Raw genomic sequence first — 21896 nt, 5'->3', positions numbered from 1 at the left:
GCGGGGCCCCTGCCCCGCACCTGCACCTGCACCCGCCAAGTCCGGTGCAGCTGGCCCTGCCCACTCGCCCTGCAGCCCCCTGACAAGGCAGTGGTGACCTCCGAGCCCTCTGCCCCCTGCCACCGTCTTTGGGGACCTGCGTGTTGACACAGCACCTGGAGGCCCTGGGGCGGCCTGGGCCCGAGGGCTGGGACCCCCGCTGGCAGGTGCACTGGGGATGAGGGGCTCCAAGTGCTCATCCCCTTACCCCCACGCCGTTCCTCAGCACAGCCAAGCACCCCAGGCCGCTCCCCTGCCCTGCAGGACACAGCACCCCAGGGAGGGGACCCCGTCCCCCCCAGAGAAGCGGGTGTGTTTCCATGCACCGTGCGGAGCGGGTGCGGGTCCTGATGGCGAGAAGCTCCAGCCTCTCAGGGCCCCGGGGCACGGGACGGGCATCTCCTCGCCCGATCCACCCAGCACCGGGCCGCGGCCATCCCAAGGTGGGGCCTCACCCCCCCGCCCCCCCGCAGAGCAAACGTGGCCCAGCCCCCACGAGACCCTCCTGACCACGTGGAAGATCGTGGCGTTCACGGCGACCAGCGTTCTGCTGGTGCTGCTGCTCGTCATCCTGGCCAGGATGTTCCAGACCAAGTTCAAGACCCACTTTCCCACCAGGTGTGTGGTGGGCGGGTGCCTGGGGGGCTCCGAGCGGCTGGTGGTGGAGGTGCTGAGGGCATGGAGGTGGGTCAGGTGGGTGGGGGGGCACGGGGTGCGGGGTTCAGGGCGCCGCTGCACAGGCGCCGCCTCCTCCTCACCTACCAGAGAGCCCCTGCAGGAGGGCTCAGGCCCCGTTCCCGTTGCCCTCACACATGTGGGGCCCACGGGGGGGATGAGAGGTTCTGGGAACGCACGAGGAGACAGGCCAAAGGTGCGAGACCCAGCAGAGGTTCACACACCTGCCAGGGACGTGCTGGGAAGGAGGGGTGCTGGGGAGGGGGTGGGAGGGGCAGGACCTGTGCCCCCCCCCCCGCCCCGGGCGCACCCTGTGCTGATGCCTCCGACCTCCCTGCGGTCCTCATGGAAAAGGAGGAGCAGCAGGGCCTCTGGCACGAGGCCTTGACTGCTCATTGGCCCGAGAACCAGGTGGGGGGGCCGGGCGCTGGCAGGCTCAGGGGCTGCTGCGTGTCCTCGGGCTCCGACCTGCGTGGGCCTCCCTGTGACACCTCGAGTTTCGGAAAGGACCCGTGTCAGCCCGGCAGGGCCGGCCACCCCGGAAACGGGGTGCTGGTGTTGGGAGTGGACGAGGCCCGTGGCGAGGCATGCATGCGGGGCAGCCCCTTCCCTGGACCCTCCCCCCGCCACCCTCCCGGCCTCAGGTCACCCTCAGGTCGTGGCAGGTGGAAGCGCCAACCTCCCGTCCCCCTGCTGCGCGGCCTCCCGTCGCAACCTCTTGGCCAGCACTGCGCTCCATCCTGGTAGTGATGGGGCTGCAGGAGGGCCCGGGGGCACGGCGGGGCTTGCAAACACCGAGCCCCCAGTCCTCCCCGGGGCGACCTCGTCCCCCAGACACTCCCGGGCTCCAGCGCACCAGCTCCCACCCCACGTTATCCTCCCAGGGACACTGGGGGTGCAGGACCCAACACGGAGGAGGAACGCCGCCTGCCTGCCGAGCGTGGCCACCATGCTCAGCGCCCCGGCCGCCAGAGGAGCCCCTTCCCCTGTGGGCCCTGGGGACCTGGCCCTGGGGACCTTGCCCTGGGGACCTCACCCTGGGGACCTCGCCCTGGGGTGGCCAGCTCCCTCACCTGTGGGCGCTGCTTCTCTTTGCACAGGGGACCTCCCCGGAGCTCCAGCAGCGACCCAGACTTCGTCGTGGTGGACGGGGTGCCAGTCATGCTTCCGTCCTACGACGAGGCTGTGAGCGGAGGGTTGGGGGCCTTGGGCCCCGGGTACCTGGCCGCCGTGGGCCGGGGCTGCCCTTTGCCTGTGAACGACCAGAGCCCCCCCGCATACCCTGGCTCAGGGGACACGGACATGGGCCCGGGGGCGTCCGAACCCTGTGACAGCGGCTCGGGCCCTTCCGAGCTGCTCCAGAGTCCGTACCCGCCTTCCGAGGGCCACGGGGGCCCACGCCCCGGCAGCGTGGACACGGGTGCTGGCTCAGTGGGAGAGGCGGCGTCCACCAGCCCGGGCATCGACATCGCAGACGGTGAGTATTTGCCCCCCGCCCCTTCCGCGCCTGAACCTCTCGCCGCTCCCCCCACGGGCGAGGACACGGGTGAGGCCGCCCTGTCCCTGCGGTGAGCCCGGAGCTGAGATTTCAGGAGGCGCCACGGTGGCCAGAGCAGGGGGGCTGCGGAGGACCAAGCTGGGCTTTGCAGCATCCAGGTGAGGCAGGGTGCCCTCGGGGGGCTCAGGGCACGCTCGGAGACAGGGTCCCCGTGCACCTGCAGGAGACGGCCCTGGAGACGCCGTGGGCACACAGGGCGCTGCCGGCAGGTGGGGAGTAACAGGTGTGCGCCTGGCGCAGGAAGGGCGGCTCTGGCTCACGGCGGAGAGGGACCAGGGTGGTGCCGGGGGGCTCTCCACCTGCCCGCCTGCCCGCGACTCTGCCTTCGTCCGGCTTGACCCCGAGGGCGCGGGCCTAAGTGTTCCCGGTCCATCTGCCCCGAGCCAGACGGGAGATTTCCCAGCAGAGCCTGGCGCAGGGGAGCCGCCGCGTGATTATTGTCGCACGTGCAGAACCGGACGTCGTCTTCCGCTCCCGGGCGACGCGGACTGTATTCGTGTCCTCGAAGCGCCGAGGCCCGGTCCTTGCAGCTGAGCGGGTGAACATCTCTCCCTCCACAGAGATCCCGCTGATGGAGGACGACCCGTAGCCAGCAGAGCTGCGAGGACCCCCACCCTCCGGGGACCGAGCACCTGCGAGCGAGGCCCAGGGGCATGGAGCAGGGGCGCAGGGTCTGCAGCTCCGTGCCCGGGACCGAGACGCGCCTCCGCTCCTGGCCCGGCTCTGCGGCTGGCACGTGCTGGTGGCGGTTCCCACGACCTCGCGGGCAGTGGGTGCCGAGGGGCCTGGCGCTCCCGGGGGGGCTCCACTCAACTCCGCTGAATTCGCACCCGGGACTTGAGCTGAGGGCACCTCCCGCTGCCCCCACGTCCCTCGCCAATTCGCCCCGTGTCTGCTCCCTGCGGCGCGGCCTCCGTGCGAACGGCTCTGGGCGCCCGGGCGCAGGCCCGTCCCCGGGACGCGGTACTCAATGGCAGGGCGCGGGCTGACCGCCCCCAAGTGCGGTTCCTCTGAGCCTGCCTTTGCCGAAACCTGGTCGGGATCCGTGTCGTGGGCCCAAGGGCGCGCGGACCGGGCTCCTGTCTCCTGACGTCGTGGGCGCTTGGCCGTGCTCGGACGCGGCCTGGCGGAGATGGCCACAGGCACCGTGTCCGGCGTCTGTCTCGCGAGCCCTGCCGGTCGCCTGCTACACCCCCCACCCCCAGAATGCAGCCATATGTTTATTTTCCAAAACAGAAATTGTTTCTGTAAACGTGCTCCTCCTCCAAATAAAGTATGAGGCTGGAATCTTTTTCTTTCCGTTCCGTCCACAGAGTCCACAGGCCGGCCCCCGGCCCAGATGGCCCCCCTCCCGCTCCAGGGCCACGGGCTCCGGCCGCGTGTACTCCCCGGGCTCCCCGGGGGCTGTTCCCGAGGAACAGATTGATGAGAATGTTTCCTGAGTCCTGAAATCTCCTCAAATACACGCTGAGTCGCCTGCAGAGTCTGATTTGCTGGCGCGGGGTCTCCACAGCGCCCCCTCCCCTGGCCCGAGCCCAGCAGCTGCACAAGTCCGCCTCCTGCTCCCCGGCCACCCCGCAGGCCGAGGCCTGAGCAGCCGGGAGGTGGATGCAGGGGCTCAGGGGCCACGGCCTGCGGGGTGCAGACACCCTCCGGCTCCCCCGGCCCCAGGACTGGGTCCCCACAGGGCAGCACCAGGGGACAGCATGGCTCCGCCACAGCCGCCTCCTGGCTTCCAATCCGGGCTGTGCGTCTGGACGCAGGTTGCCTCCTGGGGCCTCCATCCCCGAGGCGGAAACGAGAGAGGAGCCCCCCAGCCCCCACCCCCTGTCCTGGCCTCCGTTGCTGGCCTGCGGTGAGGAGGACAGTTACCTCCGGGCATGCTCCCTGCACCCGGCAGGCCTCACCCCTCCCGCTGAGCGTGAGTCAGGGCATCATGGGGGGAATTTGCAGGCGCCGTGCACCCCGCGGCCCCCAAGGATGGTGGTGGCGAACCCTGCAGGGGCGGCCCCGGCACGTGGGCAGATGCCCCTCCCTGACTTCTATGTCAGGCCCTCTGGGCAGAGAGAAGTGTCCGACCCTCTGCTCCAGAAGCTTCTGCTCAGGAAGGGCGGGCAACCTCCTTCCCCGAGACTGCAGGCCCTGCAGCGCCCCCCCGCTGGTGTAGTCTCTCCAGGATTTAAAGCAGGGAAAAAAAAAAATTAAAAATAAATATAAATAAATAAATAAAATAAAATAAAATAAAATAAAATAAATAAAAAATAGAATAAATAAAATAAAACAAATAAAATAAAATAATAAGATAAAATAAATAAAATAAAATAAATAATAAAATAAAACAAATAAAATAAAATAAAATAAAATAAATAAAATAAAATAAAATAAAATAAAATAAAATAAATAAAATAAAATAAAATAAAATAAAACAAAACAAAACAAAACAAAACAAAACACGGGCGTCCCCACATCCCCAGGGCGGTGAAGGCCCGGCCCACACTCAAGGCGCCGGGTCCAGGGGTCCAGCCGCCACGCAGGGCCGGGAAGGGAGAGGCCCCGCGTCCACCTCCCCCTCCCTCCGTCCCCGAACCCGTGGCCACCGCCGGCTCCTCCCACCCTGCAGTGCGGCCTTCGCAGAGGCCGGAAGCTCTCGATGCGGCCTTGTGACTGAGCAGCACGCGTGGAGGCTTTTGCGGAAGGAGGACCGGCCAGAAACTAGAAGGCTCCAGGACTCAGCGGACATCCCACCACGGGGATGGAGAAGGCGAGAGGTCAGGGGTGCTGTGACCTGGGTCCCCTCCCTGCCCTCCCCCACTCCAGGGTCAGGTGAGCGACACCTGACACCTGCTGCCCTAAAGCTGAGGGCCACAGCACAGGTTTCAGGAAGTGAGTGGGTGCGTGGGACCTGATGGGACCCGAGGGGACCCGGGCCTCGTGAGGAGGACACGTTGAGGCGCGAGCTGCTGGCCTGCGGTTCCCGACGGGAGGCCGAGCCCGCCCCGGGGTTGCACACCCTTCCACCTGCCAGGAGGCAGCGCCCTGGGGCCTGGGCAGCTCACCCCGGTGCATCCTCCCCGGAGATCCCGGACAATGGAGCATGCCCTGCGCCCTCCACCGCACAGCATCCAGGGCAAAGCCATAAAGAATAAGGTTAGTTTGGCCTGACTGGTTCTTCCCCCCGGACTTTCCCCCCAGCCCGGGTGCCCTCCCACCCACGGCCACGGCCCTGCCCTCCCGACCTGGCGTGGGCGTGGACCTCACGGCAGCCTCGGGCAGCCCCCAGGCCCCATCAGGCCACATCTGGGGCTTAGCCTCCCGTCCTGCACCGTAGGGCAAGGCTGTGAAGGGCCGGGCCTCGGTTTCTTGTCGGGAGTCACGGGCCGTGGAGGTCCCGTGAACACTGGTTCTTGCCATCTTTAACTCCCGATGCCCGAGGAACCCAGAGACCCCCTTCCTCCTTGGGGCCTGTTTCCCCTGAACCCCGTCTCTGTCCCCGGGGCCTCGGGGCTCATGCACTCCCCTTGGGCATCCAGGACCCCTGCTCCTTCCCCACCTGGGTGGGATCCCCCTCCCGTAGCTGCTAGGGGCCTCTTGGGGGACCTCAGGCGTGAGGCCAGCCCCTGGTGACTGAAATCCGGCATCCCAACCAGAACGGGATTTTGCAAACAGCCTCACTGAGACCTGGGCATGCAGGCGTCATCGCGGTCCGCTCTCGGCTCTCAGGGAACGGCGCACCACGAGTGGGGTGGGCTTCTCCCAAGCCCGGGACAGCCCCTCGCGCCCCACAAGCCGATCGTGCGGAGGGGACGAAGCATGGTTTGGGGGACAGCGCATGAGGCTGTGGGCAGCAGCCGGTGACCCAGGCGGGTCTGACCCCCGTCACTCATCGGGTCCCGGGCCCCCATGTCTGCAAAGGCCTAGGGAGGCTTCCTCAGAACCACATGAAAATCAGTGAATTCTATGGAAACACAGTTCTCAAAATATCTTTAGGACTAACCCCCAACACAGTTATTGAAGAACGAGAGAGGGCAGCAGGTCTTGTCAGGGCCATAATGCAAAGCAGCAAGGAGTGTCTGATCAGTACCTGCCCCTGGGGGGGGAGGGTAGATGGGGGGAGGGTAGATAGACAGGGGGGTGTAGGGAGGGTGTGGGGGGTGTAAGGGGGTGTAGGGGAGGGGGGTGTAGGGCGGGAGGGTGTAGGGGGGTGTAGGGGGGGTGTAGGGCAGAGACAGGAGTATAGGGCCAGGGGGTGTAGGGCGGGGGTGTGCGGGCTGCGGAGGCGCTGAGGCAGCTACCGGGTGCGCCTGGAGCGGCATACAGCGCGTCAACTGCGCCTCTACGCCAAATAATAAGAGAGTGACAGTTACTAAATCCGTGTGGTGACCCCGCATGACTCCTGCGGCTCTTGCATTAGGTGACTTTTCACAATAAGAAGGGAGGAAGTTGCACCGTGTGGGTCAAGAGCAGAAGTAACAGATCCACCGGGTCGGGGAGGCGAAGCCCCTAGAGGGCGGCACACTCACAAGTCGGGGGGCAGGTGCGCACGCAGGGGGAGGTGCAGTGCACAGGCCAGGCGACGGGGTCTTCGTGTCCGAGGAGCAGACATGGACGACAGGCCCCGGGTGACTCAACGGCTCAGCCTGTGACTCTTGATTGTGGCTCTGGTTGTGACCTCGGGCGTGGGCTGGAGCCTCCCATCCGGCTCGGCGTGGGGCTCCGTGCTGGGCTTGGGGTCTGCTCCAGGCTCTGTCTGTCCCTCTGCACCCTGCCCCTACTCGTGCTCGCTCATGCAAGCTCTCTCCCATAAAAAAAAAAAAAAAAAAAAAAGAAAAGAAAAGAAAAGAAAAGAAAAAAGAAATAAAGGAAGGAAAAAAAGAAAGAGAAGTGAGAGCGAATGGCGCCCCAGCGCGGGGGTGGGAGGGCGACTGGGCAGTGAACAGAAAGATCGAGTGTAGTTAGCACGGCCCATGGCCCGAGTGTGAGAGCGCGGCCTGGACTCCAGATAAAAGCAACAACCTGGTGCGTCCCTAGAAACCTTCTGGAAGCAGTTTCCAATGATACCAGAGCACAAGACGCTGCACCGACCGCTCCCAGAAAAGGACAATCTTCCATCTGCACAATACACGGAGGAACGGGTTTTGTGTTACAGACCCCTCGGCAATGCTAGGTATTTTCCTAAGGTTGCATCCTGCACGGTTTGAGTGAAGAAAGTAAGAATTGGAGAATATTATTCCCAGCCAAAGTACTTGTGATATACGGTGTAAAAGTATTCTCAGGTTCGGGCACGGATGACGTAACCTCTACGGAAGAAAGTTACGTCTTCACGGGGCTCGTTTGACCAAGAGCTGAGTTTGGAACATGAAACTGGAGAAGTCACATCCAGGCGTACCTGTGGGCCCCCCTCGCTGGATCTGGACCCCAGTTTTAGTAAGATGGTCTGACGATGGGAGCCCAGAGGGAAGCATGAGCACGCGGGGTCCCCGTAGCTCTCCTTCCCCCATGTCTGTCCTTCCCTGCGCTGGGAGGTGTCACGGGGAGCAAGCACACCGCCCCAGGTCGGAGGAGCCTGCGGGCTGGAGACACGCGCCACCCCAGGTCCGAGTAGCCAACGGGCCGGGGACATGCACCACCTGAGGTCGGAGGAGCCCGCGGGCCGGGGACATGCACAGCCCAGGGTGCCGGGCTCTCCGAAGCGCAAACACGCTTACTGGCTGACGTGGCCGAGCGGCGTGGCTGTGACATCCCGGAGCGTGCAGGGAAGGGAGGAGTGTCCCCGGCGCCGTTTCCGACGCCGGGTTTTATTAGATGGGATGGGACTAATAGATGGGACTCCCAGAGCCCTCTGCTCAGCGCTGCTCCTGGCTCTGGGGACGCAGCTCCTGCCACCCAGCCCTGTCTGGGGGGTGACAACCCCCCTCCCCAGGTGACTGGAACAGCTAGGGTCTTCTCACAAGCGGCCCTCGAGCGACTGAGCTTCCATTATCTTTGCGGCTGCAGAGGAGCCGGGGATCAATGTGTTTGCTGCGGGGGCTGAGGACCGTCACTTGCTTCCTGGGGATTAAAATCCAGAGGAGCAGGGCGCCCCGGTGGCTCAGGTCCTGATCTCAAGGCCCTGTGGTGGAGCCCCGGCCCCGCCCCAGCTGCCTTGAGTCTCTCAAGCCCTTGGGAAACTGGCTTGGGGTTCGGCCAGGGGGAGGGAGCACTGTGCCAGGAGTCCAGGAGCAGGGGCTGAGCTCCTCCTCGCCAGCTGGGCTGTGCCTTTGGACGGTTGCTCCGCGGCTCCTCTGCAGCTCAGGACCGGGGGCGGCCGCGCCGGCCTGGAGGTCTGCAAGGACGGTCAGCTCCCCTCAGTTCAGGCCTCAAGCACCCAGCGCCCGTGTGTCCCCACCTCCCACCTGGGCCCCGGGGCCCCGACATTCGTCCCTGCAGCTGCAGAGCCTCGAGGGCATGGCTGGGGTGATGAAGTCCTGGAATCCAGGTGCAGCTTGGGGTGAGGCCCGGAGCCAGGAAAGAATTCTTGAGGCGTCTTTGGTGCAAAGTGGTGGTTTTTTGGGATCCCGGGGACCGGCCGTGTGGACACGGAGCTGCGGCCGGGCCTGTGAGGAGGCCACCGCACACCTGGGGTGGGAGGCCCCTGGGACAGCCGCCCCAAGGGCTTGGAAGCCAGGTGCTGGGGACCTTGAGGGCTGGCTGCAGTGGGGGGGCCTGATCACCATCTAATAAAACCCGGGTCTTGAGACCCTTCAGAGCGCGCTAGGCCGTGTGCTTGGGGTCATCACCCACGCGGATCTTGGGGTAGAGACAAAGGATGCTTCTAGGGGGACTTTTATACGTGACAGTAGACTCGCAGGGGCCCGGGGTCGGGCTAAGGTTGCCTCCTGCCCTCAGCACAGGAGGAGCGCGGGGGCAGCTCAGTCCCCAGAGGAAGGTCCCCCTGCCTGTTTCCGGGACTGCTCGGCGGCCTTTGTCCTCAGCTGGTCCCTGCTCCCCCATCACCGGGCCGGGCCGTGTCCCAAGGTCCCTCCTCCTAGGACTGGGCCAAAGAGGGGACCTGGGCCACGGGGGCGGGGCCTGCGGGGTGGGCGGGCCCGATCTGCGGGGGCGGGGCGGGGCAGGCCGGGGGGCGGGGCCAGATCAGCGGGGGCGGGGCCTGCCGGGGTGGGCGGGCCCGATCCGCGGGGGCGGGGCTGGGCAGGCCGGTGGGCGTGGCCGGGGCGTGGCCGGGGGCGGGGGCGGGGCGGGGCAGGCCGGTGGGCGCGGCCCGGAGGAGGCCTTCCTGGAGGAGGCGCGGGGCGCGGGGGCGCGGGGCGCGGGGGCGCGGGGCGCGGCCCCTCCGGGAGGTGAGCCCCGGGGTCGGGGTCGGGGTCGGGGTCGGGCGCGGGGCGGGGCGCGAGGCCGGTTCCCAGCCCGGGCAGCGGGCGGACTTCCTCACTTTCGGTTTCGCGCCGCCTGGGAAGGGGCAGGTGTCCCGGGTCCCGGACGCGGAGGCCGCGGGAGCGCCCCCGGCGGTGAGTGCGTGGGCCCGGCCGCGGTCAGCGACCTGCGGGGAGGACGGAGCGCGGGAGGCCTCGGGAGAGCCCGCGGGGGGCGCCCGAGGCCGGGGTGGGAGGGAGCCGTCCGGAGGTGCGGCCGCGCAGACCCCGTGGCTCTGCTGCCCTGTTGGGCCGCCCCGACACCTGCTGGGGCTCCTGCTGCTGGGGGCCTGGGGGGAGCTGGGGGCCCCGGGGGAGCTGGGGGCCCGGATGCTGGGGAGCCTGATGCTGGGGGCCCTGATGCTAGGGGCCCTGATGTTGGGGACCCTGATGCCGGGGACCCTGATGCCGGGGACCCTGATGCCGGGGGCCCTGAGGCCGGGGGCCCTGATGCTGGGGACCCTGATGTTGAGGACCCTGATGCCGGGGGCCCTGATGTTGAGGACCCTGATGCTGGGGACCCTGATGTTGGGGACCCTGATGCCGGGGGCCCTGATGTTGGGGAGCCTGATGCCAGGGACCCTGATGCCGGGGACCCTGATGCTGGGGACCCTGATGCTGGGGAGCCCCCACCGGAGCCCCCAGGCCCCACCACAGCAGCAAGTCTGAATCACTTCCCCGCGTTTACTGAGCCTGGCGGAGTGCTGACATGTGTCGGCCCCCGATGGCCGCCTGGCTTCACCCTGGCTCCTGTGGGCACAAGACAGCAGCCAGCACCCTCCTGTGAGCAGGCACAGCCTGTCTCGGGGCAGACAGTGGGGCAGGGTGACCCACGGGCTCCGCAGGGGCCATCCCTGGGCCTCACGAGCACCTGGGCCCAATCAGGGCAGGGCGTGTGTGGGCTGCGCCGTTTGCGAAGCCGAGCCTGCCAGGCTTGGGCTCCCTCGGAGGCGACACTTGCCAGGAAGCCGCGTCCAGCCTCGCAGAGCCTCCTTCGTTGGGCCGCTAGCCCTGGAGCCCGAGCCTGGTGAGGCTGGAGACCCAGTGGGCCCGCTGCTGTGCAGGCTCCGGACTCAGCAGGAGCCCCTGGGATCCAGCCCCACACAGATCCCGACCTCATCCTGGCCTGGGGACGGGGGGCACTCCTGGCGCCGCTGCTTCTCGTTGCATCACGAAGCCCGTGAGCCCCATGCTCCTTCCTGGGCCCGGGCCCTGGCCCGGCATTGGGCGGCCCTCAGGGAGGCGGGCGGAGCCTCGCAGGCCAAGCTTCTCCGTCCTGTTGCTCCGGCTGTGCCTGAACACATCGGCTTGGCTCCAGCCCAGCGCTCCTTGCACAAGGACTGTGGTCGCCTCACGCTAAGCCCTAGGCCCTCAACAATCACCCGTGGCATCATCTGCTTGCACCAGGGGCCCACGAGCATGCTGAGGGATGACTAGGGAGCAGAAGAGGGCCGTGCCGTTGGGGTTCCAGCGTCTGGACGAATGGGTGGGTGTGTGCTGCGGGGTCTCCACCGCAGGAAAGGGAAACCGCAGGTGGCGTTGGGCTGAGACTCCACTTCTTCCCTGGCTCCCCTCCGTGGATTCCTCCAGGACTTTGTTTCTGGCGAGGGACAGGTAACTGCTGCCTGGGTGGGTACTTAGGCAAGAAATATTAGAGGGTCACGCATCAGCAGCTGGTTTCTGGGTCGGGCACTGGGGGTCCCAGGGGGTGGGCATTGGAGCATCCCTGAGGGCGGGCGCCACGGGGGTCCCTGGGGGCGGGCACTGGGCGTCCCTGCAGTGTAGACACCGTTTCTGCCCCTAGTGCAGAGATGATCGCGCTGGTGCTCGGAGACGCTAGGCGCTGGCTCGAGGTCACAGCCATTAGGCTGCAAACTTCGTCCTCATTGTCACCGCCCCCACCGTGACAACTGGTGCAGGGCTCAGGGCACCTAGGCTGCGGTGGGGGATCCCCCTGAGCCCCGCTCCCCAGGCCCAGCTCCTGTGCCCCTCCACTGCCACCCCTGCCACCCCGCGCCCCCTGTCGGAGCCCCCCCCCCCCATCGCCCGCTCCTCAGAGGCAGCCGCTGTTCCCCATCCCTCCCGTTCGGTGCCACCCTCCAGGGCTGGGGTGAGCTGGGGCGAGGTCAACGCGGCCCCTTCCCAGAAGTGGTGCGGACGCAGCCGGTGGGCCTCAGGCCCGGGAGACGGGCAGCCTGAGCCCTGGGCGGGGACGGGGACCCCGGGCCACAGCAGGTCCCCTGAGGCTTGCTCCAGAAGCAGAGTCTCAGCTCCTGCCCAGCCCGCTCACTCGGCATGCCTTTCCCGGCAATTCCCGTGCAGAGCATTGGCTCAGGCTCCCGGCACCGTGCATCCTGGCATTTTTGGAAGATCGGAAAGACATAGCGTGCACACAGCATGGTCCTCAGCCTGAGACCTCGGGTCCTGGTCGGAGTGCCCGACCTCGCGGGTCAAAAATTGCTGTGTGGCCTAGAAAACCACGCGCAGGGGGGCGGCTGGGTGGCTCCGTTGGCTTAAGTGTCGAGTCTTGGTTTCGGCTCAGGTCCTGATCTTGGGGTTGTGAGGCTCTGCTCTCAGTGCACAGTCTGCTGAGACCCTCTGCCCCACCTCTGCTCATGCTCTGTACATAAATACATAAATAAGTAAATAAAATGTGCATTTTTAAAAGATTTTATTCATTCATGAGAGACAGAGAGAGAGAGAGGCAGAAACACAAGGAAAGGGAGAAGCAGGCTCCGTGCAGAGAGCCCGATGCGGGACTCGATCCCAGGACCCCGGGGTCACGCCCTGGGCTGAAGGCAGACACCGGACCCCCGACCCCCGCAGGGCCTCTCTTTTACTCCTGAACTAGCCTTTCCCTTTCTCCTCTCTTTTTCTCCTCTCTTTTTCTCTCTGAACTAGCCTTTCCCTTTTTCCTCTCTTTTTCTCCTCTCTTTTTTTCTCTGAACTAGCCTTTCCCCTCTGGGGAGGCGAGAGCCCTCCCTCGCGACTCCCCACATCAGCACCGACCACCGTCGTCTCCCGGAGGTTCCTAAGGAAGGAAGTCGGGGACCCGTGCCCCCCGCGTGAGGACGTGAGCGCATGGCTGCAAACCTCCCCCCCCAGCCCCGTGTGCGGGCTCCACGCAGAAGTGTCATCCACACGTGAGCCTTGGAAACGAAGTCTGTGCTCCGAGGTGAGGCCGTCGGCCCAGGCGGGAGCTGCGTGCCTGCAACCGTGGGCGTGCCCAGCCCCGTGGCAGCAGTGTCCGTGGGGGATCAAGCGTCCTGCAAGCGCGTCCAAGGCCGGGCAGAGGCCCCAGCCCCATCCCTGAGTCCGCAGCGCACCCGTCCACAGGCCATGCCACGCAGGTGCCCAGGGCAGGCCTCGCACCCCGCCGTGAGGAAGCAAGACGCACGCAGCCCCCCGCTCCCCGTGGGTTTTCAGGGCGCAACGCCTGCCACCGTTGACCTGTCCCCACTTTGTGGCCCGGCGGGCACAGGCCTTCCTCCAGGTGACGGCGTCTCCCGCATCGCCTGTTTCCAACCGCCCAACGTGGGGAAACTGCATGGTCAGGTTCTTGGTGCCACGGCCGCACCCCGAAGCCCTGGTGTGATGTGTGACCCTGCGGCGCGGGGACCGGCTCCTGCTACCCGACGGCATCAGCTCTGGGTGCATCGCCGTCCACGTCTCACTGCGGGGAGGTGACGTGGGGCCCGCGGGCGCCTTTCACCACGGACGTTTAAACCACCAGTTTCCCATTTTGAAGTGGAGTCACGCTCGGTGTGGCTCTGTGCCCTCTCGGGAAGCCGCAGAGCAAACGGGAGGGCAAGTCCTTCAGGGCGAGTCAGCGGGAGCCCCACGAGGGGAGGCGTCGGCGACATGGCCATGCTCACCCTGCAGAACACGCTTGGATGCAGGAGTCGCAGGGAAGTTGTCCACGGACGTGTCTGGAGCTTTGTAAGAATCATGAGAGGTTTGGAAGTGAGGGCCTAGCTCAGGGCTCACGTGGGCACTGGGTGGGGAGCAAGTGGCCGTCCCCCGGAGGGGTCCCCGAATGGCCGCAAACTGCCAAGGGACTGTCTTCCCTGGCGCACGAGGTGGAGAAAGCACGGAGCCCGTGCCGTGGGCCGCTGGGGCTGGGCCTGGGCAGAGCTCTGAGCACGGCTCTGCATCAAGGCCGCCAGCAGGCTCCACGCGAGGCTCCTGCCGGGCCGCTCTTCCCACCGGGCCCCCGGGCGCCAGGGCTCAGTCAGGGGTAAACTGAGGCTCTCCTCGCTGGCGGAGCCACTCCTTCAGCTCTGGTTTTCCGACCCGGCGGTGGGTGCCCTCCCAAACGCTTGCCGTGCAGTGGTGAACACAGCTCGTCAGGGGGACGGGCCACCTACAGCATCAGGGCCCAGGACGCGCTCAGAAGGACATAAGCAAGGTGGCCTGAGAGGTCGGGGGCAGGGGAGCGAGCGGGGAGCGGGGGGCGCCCGCAGGAGATGAGCCACAGAGCCGCAGGACGAGAGCGTGCATGCAGAGGAAGCAGCACGTGCCAAGTCCCGGCCCTGGAAGCACGTGGAGAGGCAGCCGGAGCCCCCGTGTTGCAACCCCCATCCCCGCCGCTGGGCCTGGGCCTCTCCTTCCTTTGCGTCCCTGGGGCCCCTGGACTCTGGATCATCAGGTCCTCGGGGGCCTTCCTGGCCGCTCTGGCCGCTGCCACCTGCCCCAGGACGTGCGCCCCAGCTGGCCCGTGTGTCCAGCCCCTGCTGAACCCTGTGCACAGAGCAGACGTGTGGCACTTGTCCAGATGACAGGTGCCCTGAGCCGCGCCGCGCTCACCCCCACTGGCCCGGGTGTTGGGGGGGGGACGTGCTGACCCGTCAGGCCAGGCGCTTCACAGATGGCGGCCCGAAGGACCAGCGTGTGCGTGCTGACCCGGGCCGTGTGTGGAGCGTGTGGGGGGCGGAGGGGCGGGCGGGCGCCCGGCACTGGGTGGGGACGGCACCAGTGTCCTCCACCTGCCGTTTTCCCCGATGCCCTGCACGCATCCCGAATGAGTGATGGCAAACAAACTCTCCTCGAGGTAAGTGTTTTTCAAGGACCCAGCACGGTGCTGAGTGCGCGCCCTGCCGGGCCCACGCGTGGGGGAGGCAGGTGTGCGTCCAGGGACCCCGTCCCGGGCCCCGGGGTGGTGTTGGGCTTGCACGGCTGTATTTCCGTCCCGCAGGATCATGGGCCACCAGCTGGGCCGCGCACTGGGGCTGCTGCTTGTGGCCAGCGCCGTGGCCTCGGCATCCTGCTGCGCAGCCGACGGCCGGAGGGCCCTGTACCGCTCCTGCAACCTCAGCCAGGTGCCCCCGGTCCCCAGCACCACCGAGATCCTCCTGCTGAGCTTCAACTACATCCGGGCCATCACCCGCACCTCGTTCCCCCTCCTGGAGCGGCTGCAGCTGCTGGAGCTGGGGACGCAGTGGACGCCCTTCAGCGTCGACAGAGAAGCCTTCAGGAACCTGCCCAACCTGCGCACCCTGGACCTGGGCAACAGCCGGGTGGATTTCCTGCATCCCGACGCCTTCCAGGGGCTGCCCCACCTGCAGGAACTCCGGCTGTTTGCCTGTGGCCTCTCCGACGTCGTGTTGACAGACGGTTATTTCAGAAACCTGGGGGCTTTGTCGCGCCTGGACCTGTCCAAAAATCAGATTGGGAGCCTCGAGCTTCACGCCTCCTTCCGAGAGCTGGGTTCCCTGAGGTCCGTGGACTTTTCCCTCAACCAGATCCCGGCCGTGTGCGAGCAGGGGCTCAGGCCCCTGCAGGGCAGGGCGCTCTCCCTTCTGAACCTCGCGGCCAACGGCCTGTACAGCCGGGCCCCCGTGGACTGGGGGCTGTGCGGGAACCCATTCAGGAACATGGTCCTGGAGACCCTGGATGTGTCTAACAACGGCTGGACCGCGGATGTCACGGGCAACGTCACCAGGGCCATCGGCGGGAGCCAGATCTCCTCCCTGGTGCTCGCCCACCACATCATGGGGCAGGGGTTTGGCTTCCAGAACATCCGGGACCCTGACCGGAGCACGTTCGCGGGGCTGGCCAGGAGCTCGGTGCTGCGGCTGGATCTGTCGCACGGCTTCGTCTTCTCCCTGAACGCCCGATTGTTCGAGGCGCTCGGGGACCTGAAGTTCCTGGACCTCGCCCTCAACAAGATCAACAGGATCGCGGGAGAAGCGTTTCACGGTCTCGGCAGCGTCCAGGTTCTCAACCTGTCGCACAATCTCCTGGGCGAGCTCTACAATTCTGACTTCTCGGGGCTCGCGGAGGTCGCCTACATCGACCTGCAGCACAATCACATCGGGATCATCCAGGACCAGACGTTCAGATTCCTGGGGGCGCTTCGGACCCTGGATCTCCACGACAATGCCCTCAAAACCGTTTCCTTCGTGCCTGGCATAGACACCGTCTTCCTGGGCAACAACAAGCTGGAGACCGTGTCCCACGTGGACCTCACAGCCAGCTTCCTGGAGCTGTCGGACAACAGGCTGGAGGACCTGGGCGACCTCTACTCGCTCCTCCGGGTCCCTGCCCTGCAGGTCCTCATCCTGAACCGCAACCGCCTGTCCGCGTGCCGCGGCCTACACGGCCCCACGGGCAGCGTCGGCCCAGAGAGGCTCTTCCTCGGGGGCAACATGCTGCAGCTGGCCTGGGAGACTGGGCGGTGCTGGGACGTGTTCCGGGGGCTGCCCCGGCTCCGGGTGCTGTACCTGAACCACAACTACCTGGCCACCCTCCCGCCGGGGCTGCTGCGGGACCTGACGGCGCTGAGGGGCCTCGACCTGAGCGCCAACAGGCTGAGCACGCTGTCCCGGGGCGACCTGCCTGCTACCTTGGAGGTGCTGGACGTGTCCAGGAACCAGCTCCTGTCCCTGGACCCCGGGCTGCTCGCCCCACTCAGAGCCGTGGACCTAACGCACAACAAGTTCATCTGCGGCTGCGAGCTCCGTCCCTTGGTGAGGTGGCTCAACCGGACCAACGTCACCGTGTTCGGGTCCCACGCTGACATGCGCTGCGCCTACCCCAGCTCGCTTGCAGGGACGCCCCTGTCCTCTGTCTCCATGGAGGGCTGTGACGACGAGGAGGCCCTGCGGGCCCTCGCGTTCTCCCTCTTCGTCTTCTCCACCGTCGGGGTCACGCTGTTCCTCCTGGCTGTCCTTGTGGCCGCCAAGCTCCGGGGTCTTTGCTTCCTCTGTTACAAGGCGGCCCGGCGCCTCCTACCCACGGGGCCCGCCGAGGACGGAGCGCCCGACGCGTACCAGTACGACGCCTACCTGTGCTTCAGCGGCAGAGACTTCGAGTGGGTGCAGCGCGCGCTGCTCAGGCACCTAGACGCTCAGTACAGCTCCCGAAACAGGCTGAACCTGTGCTTCGAGGAGAGGGACTTCGTCCCGGGGCGGGAGCACATTGCCAACATCCAGGACGCCGTGTGGAGCAGCCGCAAGGTGGTCTGTCTGGTGAGCAGGCACTTCCTCCGCGACGGGTGGTGCCTGGAGGCCTTCGCGGCTGCACGGAGCCGCTGTGCGTCCCACCTGGACAGCGCCCTCGTCCTGGTGGTCGTGGGCTCCCTGTCGCAGTACCAGCTGATGAGGCACCCGGCCATCGGGGGCTTCGTGCGGCAGTGCCAGTACTTGAGGTGGCCCGAGGATCTGCAGGACGTGGGCTGGTTCCTGGACACGCTCTCCCGACACATCCTGCAGGAGCAGAGGGGCGCACACGGGGACAGCAGCATCCCGCTGCGCACCGTGGCGGCCGTCGCCTAGCCGGCTGAGCCCAGGCCACGGGGCTCTTGCCATTTGCACGGGTCACCGCCGGTTTCCTACCTGGAGAACATGATTGCACACGAAGCCCGTTCTCCCCGACCCGCCTCCTCAAGGGGTTCCGCCAGCCCTGGTCGCAGGCAGGGGGCCCCGGGCTCTGCAGCACGACACTGAGCACGAACCCGAGGGAGGGCGAGCCCAGGCCCCCCTCGCCGCCCGACGGCTGCTGCACACCTGGAGCCCCCCTGGAGCAGCCGAGACTTGCAGGGTCGTCGTTTCCTCAAAGAACCCTACGCGTCTCGTTTTCTGTCTTTGTCGTGTTTATTTTCATACAGAAAGGTTTTCCTGCAAACGCGTCAGGAGGCTTCAGCCAAGGAAGCTGTGCCGGCTTTGCCCTGTGGCTGCAGCACTGGGGGCCGCCCGGCCTGGGGCTCAGTTTCCCAAATGTGCCCCGGTCCTGACCCTCAGATCACCCCCGACCTTCCTTCTGGAATGTTCCCTCGCTCTGCGCGTCCAGCCTCCGTGTTCCTCAGAGCCCAGCCGCCTGCCCCAGGGGAGCCTGCGAGCAGTGTCGTGTGGGGGCGGGGAGCCTGGGGGCCATGGCCCAGATGCCAGCTCCGCGGAGGCCTTTCCCCCAGGCCCACCTCACCCACCCTCCCAGGCCGTGTTCAAGGTGTCTCCTGTCCCTGTCCTCATCCCCGTCAGCCTGGGGAGCTTCCTGGCACAACTGCCCGTTCCCGAGCCCCTGCAGTCTGCCGTGCGTGGCCAGACCGTGAACCCCGATGGCAGGGGACTTGGGCCCGGTCACCCTGCACCCTGAGCTCTACAGGGTGCCTGGTCCATAGCAGGTGCTGGATCACCGGATGAGGTGTGCTGTGAAGCCCAGCATCCCCGCGTCTGTGTCCGTGTCCACTCCCGGGAGGACAGGGCAGACATGTGAAGGCAGGTGCCAGGTGGGCAGCAGAAGGCCTGGGCCTGGGGCTCAGCACTCACGGGCTCCTGGGGGGGGGACGGTCACAGCCTCGATGAGCAGCCAGGGGTTGGGGCTAGAAGGAGGGGATGGAGAGACTGGGTGTGGTGATGGAGGGGTGGGGGTGGGGATGGGGGATGGAGGACTGGGGGATGAAGGGGTGGGGGATGGGGGATGGAAAGATGGGGGTGAGGGTGGGGATGGGGATGGGGCATGGAGGGGTGGGGATGGAGGGGTGGGTGAGGAGGGGGATAAATGGGTAGGGGTGGGGATGGAGTGGGTGATGGGGATGGAGGACTGGGGGATGGAGGGGTGGGGGTAGGGGATGGAGGGGTAGGGGTGGATATGGGAGTGGAAGGATGGAGGGGTAGGGGGTGAGGATGGGGGTGGAGAGGTAGAGTGGGGGTTGGGGTGAGAAATGGTGGATGGGAATGGGGGATGGAGGGGGGATGGGGGATGGAGGGGAGATGGGGGATGGAGGAGTGGGGATAGGGGATGGACAGATGGGGGTGGGGGATGGGGGATGCAGGGGTGGGTGGGGACAGGGATGGAGGGGTGGGGATGGGGGTGGAGGATGGAGGGATGGGGATGGAGGGGTGGGGGTGGAGATGGGAGTAGAAGGATGGAGGGGTGGGGGGTGGGGGGTGGGGATGGGGGTGGGATGGTAGGGTGGGAGATGGGATGGGGTGGGGATAGGGGATGGAGGGGTGGGGTGGGGTGGGGTGGAGGACAGGGTGGGGCATGAAGCAGGAGGGCAGAGTGAAGAGGCCTCTTGAGCGTTGTAGTCCCAGGAGCCTCGAGGTGAACTCCAGGGCGGAGGCGGCTGGCCTGCGGGCCTCACCTGGAGCCCAGCCTGGGGAAGGCAGAGGCCACCCACTGAGGAAGCGCTTCCCACCGCAGGCGCCCAGCAGCCCTGCTATCCCCACAGCAGGAACAGGGAGCCGCCTAGTGTCCCATCGGGGCTGCGGGCAGGGGACCCTGGGCTGGCGGGTGGGGGCTTGTGGCGCTGCCACCCCCGGTGCGCCCTGGCCTTGGCTGACGGTCCCGTGAGTGTTTCCCCAGTAGAACCGGACACGCGGACAGACACGTGCAGGCCAAGCTGTGGCACGGCAGGCGGGTTGCACAGAAGTCTGCAGGGATGGGGCCCGTCCCACTGCCCTTCTAATCCTCTTACTGAGAAACCCAAATAGCAGAAGTTTTCCTAATGAAACAGTTGAAATGTGCTCACAGGTCGAGGTTCCTGCCGCAGTCTGGGGGGAGCAGGACGGTGGACCCACAGGCCGCCGCACTTCATTCCCCAGGTGCTGCTTCTTTTTTTTTTTTTTTTTTTTTTTTTAAATTTTTTTTTTCAATTTTTATTTATTATTTATGATAGTCACACAGAGAGAGAGAGAGACAGAGAGAGAGGTGGAGGGAGAAGCAGGCTCCATGCACCGGGAGCCCGACGTGGGATTCGATCCCGGGTCTCCAGGATCATGCCCTGAGCCAAAGGCAGGCGCCAAACCGCTGCGCCACCCAGGGATCCCCCAGGTGCTGCTTCTTGCAAAGACTCAGCTTCCTGTGTCCTTTCCATGTGCCTCCTGCCGCCCCCCCCCCTCACTGTCCTGGGGCCTTGCGGCCTGGCCCCATTGGGTCCTGAGCCAACATGCTCCCCGCAAGCCTCTGCGCCCCAAGCCCCACCCCACGGCCCATGGCCCAGCCCGTCTGTGGCCTTGAGGCCCTTGTTTCCCAGCGGGTCGGGGAAGTAAGTGCAGACAAAGGTCAGCTCGCAGTGGTGGCGGCGGGCGGTCCCGGAAGCTCCTGTGTCAGGCCCGGGCCTGGGACCTCGGGATGTCACCGTGCTCGGACGCCAGGTTGTTGCAGACAGAGTGATGGTCGTGCCCACCTTGCCCCGCGGACAGTCCCCCCTGGGCCTGGACTCGATTCGTGACTTTGGGGCAAATCAGTGAACTCAGCTTAGGTCTCCTTGTTTGGTTTATGGGAGGAAGAGTAGGGTCGAGCCGGCTGGGCACCTGGCCGCCTCTGCTGGTCGTCCTGCGCCTCCCCTCCTGGAGGTGCACTAGGACAGGTCCCGACTCCTGCAGGGGACAGTGGCGTCCTCGTCCCCAGCACGGGGCCCCTTTGGGACCATTGGGGATCAGCCCACGAGCCGGCAACAACCCCAGGAGCCACGAGCACCCGCCCCGGCTGCAATCTAAAGGTGCGTGGGGCTGCCTCTGGGAAGCTCCCATCTTGGGGCGTCCTGCACACCCAGGGATCCAGCCCCACGTGTTGTACGTCCTGCAGAGATGCATTTCGATGGCCCCGGGCTTTGGGGCTGGTGGACGGAGGACACGTGGCCACTCAATGGCCTTTGGGAGGCCCCTTGGACAGGGTCCCCAGGCCCCGCGTGCCGCTGCCCACCCTCCAGACACAGGGCTCCGCGTCTGGGCTGGTCCCTCCGAGGGCAGCAGCTGGTGGGGTCCCTTGTGGCTCTGGGTGCCGCCGGGTGGCTTGGGAGTTAGGGGTACGTGGCGGGCAGGCTCACGGCTATAGGGACACTCATTTCATCCACGCTTAAGGCAGTTGGCGGGTAAAATCCTGACTTTGGTGCCGGCAACCTTGGTGCTCGTCCACACCCGCCGTGAAGCAGCCACATGGGCCGTGTAGGCAGTGACGCAGGGCCGCTGGGCCTGGCCCCTCAGGGACCCTGTCCTCACCCCGCGGGGTGCACAGCCCCGGCGCCTCCCCACCAGCTCCAAGCCCCGATCTTGTGGGACCAGAGCGTCGGCGCAGCGGCAAGAGCACGTGGCGTCCCCCCGCGGGGATCCGGCCTGCCACCAGGTCACCCTCGAGGTCACCGCCTGCACCAGTGCTGCCGAGGGTAAGAGCAGACGAAGCTTCAGAGCATCACAATGCTCCTCGCCGCGACCTCCGCGCACACAGGAGCTGCTCGGTTCAGGATTCTCCGTCGTCTCAGCGGGGCGGTGACCACGTGCTGGCCCGGAGACCGTCTGCCAACGAAATTCTGAGCTGGTTATAAAATCAAAAGCGGAATAATTTCATCGTGTCCGAGACGCCACCGGTTGTCCTTTATTAGGTGAACCCCCAGGACACCTGATGGTTGTGTCACGCACCCCACTTGTTCGGGGTTACACGTGAGGGAACGTGCTCCAGGGCCCGTGGGATGAGCCCACGCGTCGTGCCACACGCGCCCCACCCACGTGGAAGCGTCTCCCCCACCCCAGGGCTCAGTCCAGTGCGTCCCCGGGCGAGGCCCATGTTTCTTCAGCCTAGATGCCCCCACGGAGGAGGGTCCCTGGGTCCCTGGGCATCCGGCTTTCTTTGCAGTGGGACCGCGGGGGCCCTTGTGATGCAGGCGCGGCTGGAGCCACTGGGGCTGCGGGAGGCAGCACAGGCCGGGCAAAGGCTGGGAGGTGGACCCAGCCCGGGGCCATCGCTCGCCCCTTAGGGAAGGAGAAGTGATGCCCCTG

The 21896-nt window shown here is 66.1% G+C and overlaps 2 protein-coding genes across 4 annotated transcripts in view; both read left to right on the top strand.

Moving 5' to 3' along the window:
- Positions 1 to 3542, top strand: part of SUSD4 (sushi domain containing 4) — a 46531-nt gene extending 42989 nt beyond the window's left edge. Inside the window, exons 6-8 of the mRNA XM_041773505.1 lie at positions 513 to 657; positions 1815 to 2191; positions 2833 to 3542. Of these exons, the coding sequence (XP_041629439.1) occupies positions 513 to 657; positions 1815 to 2191; positions 2833 to 2861 (551 nt within the window). The 3' untranslated portion in view covers positions 2862 to 3542. The remainder of the gene's footprint in view (positions 1 to 512; positions 658 to 1814; positions 2192 to 2832) is intronic.
- A 6011-nt stretch (positions 3543 to 9553) lies between these two features.
- TLR5 (toll like receptor 5) lies at positions 9554 to 17755 on the top strand. Of its 3 annotated transcripts, XR_005982710.1 has the most exons (4): positions 9554 to 9609; positions 9727 to 9777; positions 11089 to 11295; positions 11486 to 12287. XR_005982710.1 is itself a non-coding variant. In XM_041722664.1 (2 exons), exon 2 carries the CDS (start codon positions 14880 to 14882, stop codon positions 17454 to 17456), a length of 2577 nt encoding a protein of 858 aa, XP_041578598.1. In that variant the 5' UTR covers positions 9591 to 9609; positions 14876 to 14879; the 3' UTR covers positions 17457 to 17755. The 3 variants fall into 3 exon arrangements, 2 of the variants coding, with proteins under 2 accessions (XP_041578598.1, XP_041578597.1); XM_041722664.1 differs by lacking the exons at positions 9727 to 9777; positions 11089 to 11295; positions 11486 to 12287 and adding an exon at positions 14876 to 17755 and having other exon boundaries at positions 9591 to 9609; XM_041722663.1 differs by lacking the exons at positions 9554 to 9609; positions 11089 to 11295; positions 11486 to 12287 and adding an exon at positions 14876 to 17755 and having other exon boundaries at positions 9671 to 9777.
- The last annotated feature ends 4141 nt before the right edge of the window (positions 17756 to 21896 follow it).

The sequence above is a fragment of the Vulpes lagopus genome, chromosome 11, assembly GCF_018345385.1.
Source record: "Vulpes lagopus strain Blue_001 chromosome 11, ASM1834538v1, whole genome shotgun sequence".
NCBI classification, from domain to species: Eukaryota; Metazoa; Chordata; class Mammalia; order Carnivora; family Canidae; genus Vulpes; species Vulpes lagopus.
Note: the sequence above shows the minus strand (reverse complement) of the source record. Positions and strands in the feature narration are given on the sequence as shown.

Coding starts and splice junctions, on each gene's coding strand:
- TLR5 (XM_041722664.1), top strand. CDS start 14,880: ATGGGCCACCAGCTGGGCCGCGCACTGGGGCTGCTGCTTGTGGCCAGC.